This window comes from Coffea eugenioides, chromosome 6, assembly GCF_003713205.1.
Source record: "Coffea eugenioides isolate CCC68of chromosome 6, Ceug_1.0, whole genome shotgun sequence".
Lineage (NCBI taxonomy): Eukaryota > Viridiplantae > Streptophyta > Magnoliopsida > Gentianales > Rubiaceae > Coffea > Coffea eugenioides.
Window position 1 is genome coordinate 48,209,518 of NC_040040.1, and position 12,045 is coordinate 48,221,562.

Sequence of the window (12,045 nt, forward strand, 5' to 3'; positions counted from 1 at the left end):
CTTACTTCTGCACATAGGCATTACAATTGGTATATGCCATCACTTTGTTTGGTAACACAAGAAATGAGGGGGAAAGTTGCAAAAAGAGCAAAAAAAAGAAATAGGACTAGGGTTGTAAATAAATTCTTCACATGGGACTCTTGTACTTTATACCTAAAACTTGCCACTTGCAACTTGTGTATACAATTTTGTGGTTAAATGGCAAATGCCTATCCAAAAACTTAAGTTGTAATTAGACTAATTAAGTTTGCATAAAAAATCATACTTACACCATGTGACGATCTAGATGTATAAATCCACAAACCAATAACCTGTTAGTTAAATTTCAATAATTTTAAGAGTAAATCTTTCCTACACTGACGGTATATACACTATCATCGTTAGATTCATGACATGTCTGCAAATGTTGAATTTCAAATTTAAATTTTGCATAGTTGTCATTCATCAAATACTGATAGTGTATATACTATCAGTGTAGGAAAGATTAATCCTAATTTTAATACTTCAAAAGCTCCCTCTAAATAATTTGCAATGAAAAGTGAGGGAAAATATTATTGTTGGCTAGTGTTGAAAAGAGAAACTAAGGGTGTGTTTGATAAAACTGAAGTTTGAAAATTGAAATCTGAAATCTGAATTCTAAATCCATTAAGTTATTAAATTGTTAAGTATTAATCAAATACATTTAAGTGTACATCATGTTCAGTGACAAGTGAATAGTTTATCACATATTTTTTAGAGCAAATTTTGCTTAGGAAATTCAGTGCCATTTAATTAATTCAGATGTTCAATTTTTGGTAATCAAACACGTTTGAACATATTAAGATATGAATCCATTAAATTTAAGTATTGAATTGGGTTATGAAACACGGCCTAAGAGGATCACCCTCCAAAAAAAAAAGAAGAAAAACTAAGAGGAGCACAAATATAAGTTGGTAGATTTGATACTGGGGAAGACAAAAGAAATCCCATGAAACCATAGACAAAAAGTAAAGGAAAAAAATTCCCATGGAAATTTAGTGTTTCATTTTACTACAACTAATTTTACTACTACTAATAAAAAATCCCCAAGAGTAGAAAACCAAAAATTTTCTTTCAAAGGGAAAAATTATTTTTTTCCCCTTAAAAAACCAACAAGACTCGATCTTTTTCCCCTCAGGCAAGGCTTCACTCCTTGGATGTTTGTTAAGATTGCTGCTAGGATTTAGGCGATAATCCCATAGAACCACACTTTGAAACTAAATATGTCACAAAAACTAATGGATACTAATCACATAGGACCAAGTACTTTGAAACTAACTATGATACCAAAACCAGTAAATATCTATTTTAGGTTAATACCCATTTTCCATTCGAAAAAAAGAAAAAAAAATTAATGCCCATTTTAGCCTAAGATATATACAACTTTGTATCTTTCCCTCAATTATACATTTCCTCCCTGTGAGTACGTATATACTATTAGTGTTACTTAGTATTTGTTTTATCTGCTTTATAGGACAGGTAAAACAAATACAACCATGATTAATTAAAGAATGATTGGCTCAAGAAAAATATATGTATGAAAAAAAGTTAGTGCTAGTGTTACATTATTTTCTTTATTGCTTAACAAAGTTTTTAGGATTCATAAGAATTGGAAACATCACAATAAATCAAGATCAAGGGGATCAAAGACAACCATGGAGTCCGGAGGAGGCAACTACCAAAAGGGCCAGCAATATTCAATCCAACACCAGAATCCTTACCATCATCAGCACCATGAACAACATTTTGTTCATCATCTTGTCAAATCCATGGTCTTATCTGCTGCAATTGCTCTTGCGTTCATTGTTCTTTATCACTCGGCAGATCGTTTTGAATTGCTCCCCACTTCAATGTACAATAAATTTCTGGCGTCCGACGGTTTCTCTTCTTCGGTAAGTCAGTTACAAATCTGTGATCGATTCCTTCTGCCAAATGCATGCAGTTTCTTGATTTATAGGATTGTTTTGGCTTTGATTATGATGCTTATATATATCCTGTTTCGGTTATAAAACAAGTGATGGTAATATCCACATCCCAACTCAGTTGCATGCGGTTTTTTTTTTTTTCAACATCAAAATTTGTTGGTTTTGGTTGTATTTTACAGTGCGAAACATTTTATTCTTTTTTCCCAAACAAGAGGATTTTTTTTTGCCTCATTTGTTGGGATTATACTTCATTTTTCTGTCCAGTTTCACACAACCATCTTCTCTTCCATTCCTGTTTCACCAAAGAAGCGTGATAGCATGTGGAATTAGCAAGGTTAAGCACAAGAGAACTGCAAAATGAGAATTGCCTAATAACTACAGAGATTTTAGTGTCTAGATCTTTTTTCTTTTTTTACAGTTTAAAATGCTTGTTTTGGTTATTAGTGGCCACTATTTTAGGCCTTTTTTTTTTTCCCTAATTTTTTTTGGTTGCGGTAGAGTGGGAAGATGGGTTTGGAGTGGGAGGTAGTGAGATGCCCCTTCTTTTCCGATGACAAGATTTGTTTTATCTCCAAAATATCAAGATTATTATTTATTTTCTTAGACCTCTTCAGAATTTCATTTTTCATATCAACTAGGAGACTTAGTAAATTTGTTTTTCTCTTAACTAGAATAATTAAGCACCACTAATTACCCTTCCCTTAGGATTACCTCTTTCTTTGTCTTGTAAATATCTGGCTGTGAACCTAATTAGGCACAAACCTAGGATCAACCCTTTTGATGTACCATCCTTAATTTATAAGAATCTCAACCCATTAATGCTCCTAAAATTGCCATCAAGCTGTTAAGTTTATCATTTGCTGCGTATGCTGTGGGGCAATTGGCACATTAAAGACCAAGACAATTTGGGTGTTGGGCAATTGCCAAATTCTCTCTTACTAAAGTCCAATTAAAAAAATTCCTACTTTGTATTCCAAATGTGCATATGATATTTTTACAAGGTGAAAAATTTTCCCTCAATATTCAAACTTATTTCAATCAATAATTCAGATTATCTATGTATATAATTTCTCAATCCATATCCCCACAAAGAAATTAATTGTCTTTTCCACACCAAAGTGCGGATTAAGGGAGTTTAATACTTCTATTGGGAAGTAGATAATGCTTAACAGGATTCCACATTGTGCCAGCCAGGCTTCTTTGTGCTTTTTCAAGTTTTAGATTAGTTTGGCAACATTTAGTTCGGAAACTATTCCACAAACTGCATTGTTCTTATTCTGTTTTTTCCTTGTGGTCCTAACCAGTTGGGTAAATTAACAAGAAAATAGAAAAAAGCAATTTCCTTTAGGCTTGATTTCATAAGGCAGAAATTTTTATGTCAGTTATAATCAAAATATTGTACCCCACTTCGCATTTAATGGCTTTTTATTCCTTCTTATAACAGCTCCTTAATTAGGAACATTAAACGTCATTATTGGTTTATCACGTTGCTAACAATATAAAAGAGAATTGTTGACTAAAATAATTTAATTTATATTTTTCATTTGCCTCATAAAAAGTTGTTGATGTTTCATTTCCATGGCTATCATCTAGTACCGAATTTCTCGTCTTCTTACGAAGATCTCATCTGTCCGTAGTAATATGAGTTGATATGTATTTTGTAATGCATTTTCTGGAATATTACTAAGTGATTAATTTTTAAAAAAAGTGTTTAACATACAGAAGGATGGAATATGCCCAACCCGAGGTAGCTCGTGTGGTGTGTTACTCCTCTTTAGGATATGGCCACCAAAGATCGAGTCTTGGGGTTAACGTGTTCGAGAAGAATGGGCCTCTTCTCTCGGGTCGCAGGGGATTAGTCAGGTCGAAAGCTCGGATACTCCTGTGTCCAAAAAAAAAAAAAGAATACAGAAGGATGGAATATGACAGTTCAAAATTAACCTCAATAATTAAATCAGTTTGGCATCTTTAGATAGTTGATCCTCAAAATTTTTGGATGATTTCTTTGCACTTTATGAGAAGGCTCCTATTAAAAGAAGATAATAAAAATGAATAATTTTTCTTTTTTTTTTTTTGTTTTGGTAATGAATATCTTATATACATGCATAAGCAAGATAATACCAAAAAAAAATTATGAACATGTTTTCCTTTTGTTCTGGTGAAATTAGATGGCTTCAAAATTCTCAATAGGACTACATGGTCCTTCTAATGTTTCTCTTATTAATTTCTCATAATTCAACCAAAAAATTTGATAGGGTCTTTTTGTTGCAATTCATCACAAAATTTAACTTTAGCTTTTGACCCTAGTTCTTACATTTTATTCAAATATTACCCTCATAAACTTCCTGACACCTTTCTTTAAGGCAATGTGTTTACTTGTACACAATTCACCACAAGTTGTAGGCCTCTTCTTCAGATAAATAGCATTCAGTAGGCATTTATCAAGGTTCTAGGGAAAATAAATTAATAAATAAAGATAGTGAAATATGTTTTTCTTGGCATAATCTCTTAATTTTGTTTCCCTGATTAAGTATAATTTTGAAATTGTAAAACTGTAAATGAATGAGAATGGCTTCAGAGCACACATATAGACAGATTTCTTCCCCCCAACCCCCCCCCCCCCCCCCACAACAAAACAAGAAGTTGGGGAACATTTACTTGTAGAACTGGCCAACTGGAAACCATTAGGCAAATTCTTTTTTTTTTTTTAATTGAAAATGGATTTCTTGAACAAAAGAGAGCATAATGACTGGTTATTGGAAGCAACAATCCTCCTTTTTTTCCCATTTTTTTCTTTGAAGTTATAGTAGCAACGGTAGTGTAAAGTTTAGACTTTAGTTATAGGTAAAAACATTAAAAAAAGAAAAAGAAAACACATTTACAATTGAAATAGGGTTAAATGCAAAATGCACCCCTGAACTATGCATGGTTAGCAACTTGCCTCCCAAACTATCAATTGTAGGGATTTGCACCTTATACTACCAATTTGATTGCAGATTGCTTAAAATAGGATGATGTGATAAATTTATCCTAATTAAATGACCAATTACCTAAATTGCCTACATCACTCCTCCTCTCCCCTCTAAACTACCTGGTAACGGTCCTCCTTCTCCTCCTCCAAGCTACACCGCCAAGTTCTTACCCATCCCACCCCTCACATCAAACTCCTTAATATGGATCACTCTTCATCTTTCCTACTCAAATCTACCTCTTCAATCCCTTAACTTCACAAGCCTATCATCGCCTCCCTCTCTTTGAATCTTCATCGTTTCTAAAGTTTCAAAATCACAATCCCCTTTAAATTTATCAACCTTCATTGCTACTAGCCAAACTCCCAATACTTTTTGATTCAAGAGACCCCAATCCTATCATTTCCTATCCTTCTAATTTTTTTAGTGGTCTATGTTATTGGGTGTTATTAATTCTGCTTGCCGCATATTGAAGTTTGATTTAGTATGTGATTGGTTCTACATATGATAAGCTTGTGTTATGGGTGTTGCTATTTGAAGATTTGGTGTGGATTTATGAGGTGTATCTTCAATTTTTTTGCATAGGTTATAGATGGATTTTTAGCCTTTATATAAAGCTTTGATTTTGATCTAGTTTTGATTTTTCTTCTTCTATTGTGATGGTTCAATGGTAGGTATTTTAATGTAATGTCAATGGCAAGAGATGTAAGATTGTTTATGGTTGAAATTAAAAAAAAATAAAATAAAATAAATTAAAGAAATGGGTATTTCAAGCAGCACATTATTTGTGGGATTGTCGTTGCCCTTTGAATAAGGAATTACTTGTCACATTAATTTAATTGGAGCACTATGCTGAAAATTCATAGTATAAGATAGCAAATTACTCCAATTGACAGTATAGGGGGCAAGTTGCTAACTAAGCATAGTTCGAGGGTGTATTTTGCATTTAGCCCTTAGAAATAAGAAGTACCATATATTTCTTACTAATTCTCTAAAGGCAGCCTTGGGCTTAATTTCTTTGGTCTAATTTTTTTCTTGTTTGCATGCTAATCAGGAACTTTATGAGTTGAATAGAGTCTTACAAAAGGCAGCCACAACGAACAGAACTGTTATTATGACAGCTCTGAATGAAGCATGGGCAGCAAAAGATTCAATATTTGATCTTTTCATTGAAAGCTTCAAAATTGGGAATCAAACAGAAGGGCTATTGAAGCACTTGTTAGTGATTGCATTGGATCAAAAAGCATATGCTCGATGCTTAAAATCAAAGCTTCATTGCTATAGCCTCAGAACTGATGGCATTGATTTTTCTGGGGAGGCATATTTTATGAGTGCAGACTACTTGAAGATGATGTGGAGGAGGGTTCAGTTTCTTACAAAAGTTCTTGATATGGGATATAACTTCCTTTTTTCGGTAATTCTTCTGTCTTCCATTGTCTTTTTTCCATGCGAGAACTTTGTAAGCCAACATAATTTTAGCCTTAGAAAAAAAGAAGAATGTACCTTATACTTGTCTTGGATTTGGACCAAAAACTGTTTAATGTGAAACAATTAATTACAAGCTTAATGGTGAAATAGCTATATGCCTAAAAAGTACTCCCATTTTGGTATAGTAATTGTTGTTAGACAAATGGAACAAGGAAATCTATGATTGGCCGTCCAATTGAGAGATTACAAGTATTAATTACTCTTACAGCTTCAATAGTTGACATTGCCAGTTCTTTTTCCAACTTTAATCCTGACAAGATGTATGAGTACATTAAAAGAATTAAAAAAGAATTTTCTAACTTATCATAGGAAGCAAAGTGACCCAATGACTTCTTATTTTGGCTATAACAGCTACGGTTAACATCATTTACTGAAGAATTATAAGCAAAATAAACTAATTACGTGAATATATAACACGAAATGAAGTGCAGAATTAAGGAATCAAATTGATTTTGTTAAATAATGTTACTTTTTCTTTCATTTTACAAAAGGAGTAACATAGGCATGTTCTTTTCTATTTTACTGTCAGGTTTCACTCAAGTGACCTTTTTGTTTTATGTAAATACTTATAGACCGGAATATTGTATGTATGTGTATGCGTGAATATACACATACATACAAACGTGTGTATATATATATATATATGTATGTATGTATGTATGTCTATACTCGTTCAGAAACATAAACATTGTTCCTATAAAATTTCCATTTCAGGATGCAGATATAATGTGGTTTCGAGATCCATTTCCACATTTCTATCCAGATGCTGATTTCCAGATTGCTTGTGATTATTTTCGGGGCAACCCTTCGGACATAGACAATGCACCTAATGGAGGTTTCACCTACGTGAAATCAAACAACAAAACAAGACAATTCTACAGGTTTTGGCACGACTCAAGAATCCTTTATCCAAAATATCACGATCAAGATGTCCTCAACAAGATTAAACGTGATCCCTGCATCCAGCAGATGGGACTAAAAATCAAGTTCTTTGATACAGCTTATATTGGAGGATTTTGTGAACCTAGTAGAGACTTGAACAAGGTATGCACCATGCATGCAAATTGCTGTGCTGGTTTAGAGAATAAAGTCCATGACCTTAAAATCATGCTTGAGGATTGGAGAAAGTATATGAAACTACCTGAAAGCAATAGATCGGACCATTCTTGGACAGTTCCACAGCTTTGCGGGTATGCATTATCTAATTACAGCGGAATTAGATTGATAAGTTTGAAAAGTGGTGTTGCTAATTTTTTTTTTCATTTTTTGTTATCATTTGCAGCCTTGCATCTTTTGGCCGTCATAAATCAACCAACAAAACCTCAGAAGGAACATGATGAAAATTCATATTGTGTTTCGGACTGATGAGGAATTGATATGAAAAGGTAAACATTTTCATCTACTTTTTTGTGGATTAGTTTGATGACTTTCAAAGTGTTGAAATGTTGTATATTCTTCGTTTATCTTAACATCTCCCATGAGTTTATAGGAAGTTCAAGTCCAAAAAAAAAAACATTAATATTTCTGTAAAATATTTCCAAAAAGATTCTTCTACATATTGATATAAAAATCGATGTGTGAGGTTCTGTCAACAATATTTTTTCTTCTGAGCTTGGCGTAATCGTATTGGCAAGTTTTATTAGTTGCTTTCTATTTTTCCTGGTTGAAATGTAATTTTCTTCGATCTTAGGTAATATGTACTAAAGTAAATATTTTGAATCCAATAATTAACATATATAAATTCATCCACAGCCGATTCATTCACACATAATGATTACATGTGTCTTTAACATATTCCGATTTCCACAAAATTGACCCTACTATTTGGAAGAAGGTAATATATAGAGCAAAAATGGCATAATTGGTCATTAAACTTAGAAGTGGCAAAATGGATATATGGTTCATAAATGGTTTTAGTTAAATGGATAGTGGATCAAATTGATCCAATCCAATTAAAACCATTTAATAAATGGATCTAAATGGATGTCATTTAAATGGATAGTGTAAACCATGATCCATCCATTTATCCATTTACTCTCCCAAATCCTAAATTTAAGATCCAAATATTTTTTTTCAAAAAATACAAATTCCCAAAGTTCTATCCTTAAATCACCTAAAACCTTTTGGTAATAACAAATGCTTGTACTACTACTCTATTTCAGTACTTCATAAAATTAGTTTAGTTCCAAGAAAATTTAACTGCTGTGGTCAATTTAATCTTTCGTCATTACTTTAAGTATCATTTTGTAAAGTAATGAACAATTAAGAACTTGGCTACATTTTTATAACTTTTGAATGAATTGAATACGGCTTTACAGTGAAAAGAAGTTTACGTTTCCAATTTTTTGCACTCCTGTTCAAGAGTGATGTCTTGAATAAAAGTGCAGTTCTAACAAGAAATCTTATATTATTTGACAAGTAAAATATTTTCATCATATGTGCACGTAGTACCTAAAAATGTATGAAATTCCTTATTATACCATTGATACACAAGCTACCTTATATTACTTAATAAATTAGGTGTCTTTTTTTTTGGATAGTTGGGTTAGGTGATAAGGGGAGAGGGATTGCAAGTACTAGGATTTGGAAAAAAAAAATAAAATTGTCATTTACATATCTTAACCAATGTTGCGGGGACACTCGTTAGAAAAATTCTTTTTATAAATAAAAGAATTAAAAAAATAAAAATTATTTTGACACTGCATGATGCATTCTCGCTTTTTCTTTACTTAAGAATATAAATGTTTGCAATCATTACTACATGAGAGTTTAATTAAAAAAAACAAGAGTAGTGACTAAAATATAATTTTGAAAAGGATGGAAGAAGTCTAGAAACTAGAAGCAAATAAAATGCAATTAATGTTATTGGCAACTTGGCATGTGAGGAAGTTATGAAGGAAAGAATAGGTGGTCCCACAAAATTAATTTGACATATGAGGAAGTTATGAAGAAAAGAATAGATGGTCACACAAGATTTTATCTCACATTTTTATAAATGTGTTTTCTATTTTTTAAGTTAAATGGATGTATATGGATAAGATGGATAATCCATTTAAATCCACCAACATAATTGGATTTAAATGGTTATCCATTTAAAACCATTGAATTTATATGGATCATCCAAATCCATTTAAGGTTGGTTTATATGGATAGATTGGTGGATATGAATCCATTTTGCCACTTCTAATTAAACTATTTAAAACTCCTTATTTTGGTCATTGAGCTTTTTCTTTAGCTAAAATGGTCATTCAAATATTAAAATTGTTTTTCTTGGTTATTCAAATACTGGAAATATACATTTTTTGTCAACTCAACTAATGAAAGCATACAAATATTTTTGGCTCAGAAATGTAAATCTTAGGTGAAAGACTATTGGTGATAAAGAAAAAGTTCAGTGACTAACAAAAGAAATTTTAAATAATTCAGTGACCATTTATACCAAATTGCTTTATATTCTGAAAAGGCACTCACATGAATTTTATGACTGTGGATGCAGGCAGTCGATTCAATTGAAAAGTTAAACACAGTTGCATGGCTGGCTCTCTCTAACCAACTAAATCACCTCATGTACTTGGCATATTCTAGTTGAAAGATCTCCAATCCTTGTAAAAAGTTAGATCTCATATTGTTGTAAAGAATTTTGATATCAGCTTACACTTTGATGGAAGAGGAGTTGTTATAACCCTCTGTTTTTTGGTTCATGTCCATTTGATGACAATAGCCCTTCTAGTTCTAGTCTAATTGTGGTTTTACATTTTATTCAGGGTGTAACAATTTTTTAGTTCTGCAATTTTTCAAAGTTGCCTACTTTACTGATGCTTTCACTTCTAAGTTTTGACAGTGTAGGAAAAATTTTGAAGATCTCCTTACTCACTTGATTTCATACTTTGAATTTCAATTCTTGCTTGGGTGCAAATGACAGCAATTGCTTCCTAACATTGGTCTTCCTTTTCTTTTATTTGTTTAAGTTTCTTTCTTTCTTCCTTTTTCCTTTTCAAGTAGTGAAAGTGTTGGACCTAAAAGGAAAGGGGGAAGTTTATATCATTAATTTTTATATAAGATTGATTTACACAAAAGATGGGGAAAAATTAGCTATGGAAAGAATAAAACTACTTTAATGGCAAGGGATGTTAAAATCAACATCCAGAAATCTTGTAACTAAAGTTAGAAATGTTTTTAGTTCTTAGTTCAATGGAAATTTTAAACCCTCAAAGGGAAAGTAGCAAAAATTTTCCCCCTCAGTCAAGGAAAATGAAAGGAAGAAAGGAAACCGCTTGGGAGTCCTGAATCAGTTTTTTGTTTTACTACTAATTTCTACTGCTAGACATCAGCTAAGAAAACAAAAGCTTTTGCAGTTGGTGCATTTGTAAAACGATGTGAATCAGGGTATACTGTTGTACCCATTCATTTCAAGTACATCAACCTTTGCATCAAATCAACAAAACAAATTGAGTCAATCGCGAGCGACTCGATTCTGAGCTTAGCCCAAACTCGATCAACATTGGCTCGAATCAAGTTTGAGCTAACCAAGTCGAACTCGACAATTCAAATTAGAACTCGAACTCGAGCTTAAAAATACTAAAACTCGTTAGCTCGTAAGTCAGTTCGAACTCTATTATATATAAATATATCTATATATACTTTTTATTTTAATAGTAAAATTATATATATCCCTAATATTTTATTATTTATTAAGAAAATTTTTTAAGCTCGAACTCGAGTTCGACTCGAATTTGAGTTGAACTCAATTTCAAACTTGACATTTTAATCTCGTAGAGCTCGAATTTGATATTTTGAACTCGTAGAGCTTGAGTTCGAGTTCGAATTTCATAAAATTATATTGAGACTCGGTTCAATTAAGTCGAAACTCGATTCGACTCAGTTCGTTTGCACCCTAATGGAACCTGAACAAAAATTAGGATCAGGGGCAGTTATAGCTGACAATCTTATACAATTGTTCTTATTCTACGTTTTACACTGTATGATGTACTTTTACATAACTTTATTGTACTCACAAATTTTATTCGTATACAATATGTTAATGCATAAAATATACCTATTCTTATAAGCATATAACCACATTGTCCATACAATACACCAACCGCATCTAAACAGACCTAAGCCAATCATACCTGCCTCATTTCCCAAAAATTACAGCCGCACTAGTCCTAAGGCCAAGTATCTTCCACCAGGTGGACTTCGACCAGAGCTATTTGTCTTACATTCTATTCCCATTACCAGCATCGGCACACGACTTTGTCAAGCGGCTAGAAGCCAGAGTAATGCATAGCAGTTGACCAGGAGATAACATCGACAGGCAAAGCAGCCATGTTCCATTCCATTTTTTAAGGTTCTTTGTGGATGATCGATCGAGAAGCTCGCACAGAAAGGTCGATCCACCTTCGAGATAGTCATTTGTTGCTTCTCAAACTTAAAGAATGATCGCTATCTATATCCTAGTTCAGTACAAAATGTCCAGCACGAAGCATTTTCCAATCAGACAAAATATTGTTGTCCAATAGGGAAGCATTCTTTGCTCAAGATGATCAGGGCGGCAAAGACAATTACCTTGAGAAAATGCAAAAGCAAAGGCATTGAAAGGCGTATTCTGTGCTCGACATTTTGCAATTCTTAGTTGGAATGAA

General features: G+C 32.6%; 1 protein-coding gene across 1 annotated transcript; it reads left to right on the forward strand.

Moving 5' to 3' along the window:
* Positions 1 to 1,673: 1,673 nt before the first annotated feature.
* LOC113774293 (uncharacterized protein At4g15970-like) lies at positions 1,674 to 10,060 on the forward strand. Its single transcript, XM_027318844.1, has 6 exons — positions 1,674 to 1,910; positions 5,398 to 5,472; positions 5,967 to 6,326; positions 7,115 to 7,590; positions 7,683 to 7,785; positions 9,897 to 10,060. The coding sequence occupies exons 1-5, from the start codon at positions 1,674 to 1,676 to the stop codon at positions 7,735 to 7,737; spliced, it is 1,203 nt and encodes a 400-aa protein (XP_027174645.1). The 3' UTR covers positions 7,738 to 7,785; positions 9,897 to 10,060.
* Positions 10,061 to 12,045: the final 1,985 nt, after the last annotated feature.

Excerpts from the sequence above, each read along its gene's own strand:
- LOC113774293 (XM_027318844.1), top strand. The coding sequence starts at position 1,674 with ATGGAGTCCGGAGGAGGCAACTACCAAAAGGGCCAGCAATATTCAATC. Across the intron at positions 5,473-5,966 it reads ATTTGGTGTGGATTTATGAG|GAACTTTATGAGTTGAATAG; the intron begins GTGTATCTTCAA and ends CATGCTAATCAG. Across the intron at positions 6,327-7,114 it reads GATATAACTTCCTTTTTTCG|GATGCAGATATAATGTGGTT; the intron begins GTAATTCTTCTG and ends TTTCCATTTCAG.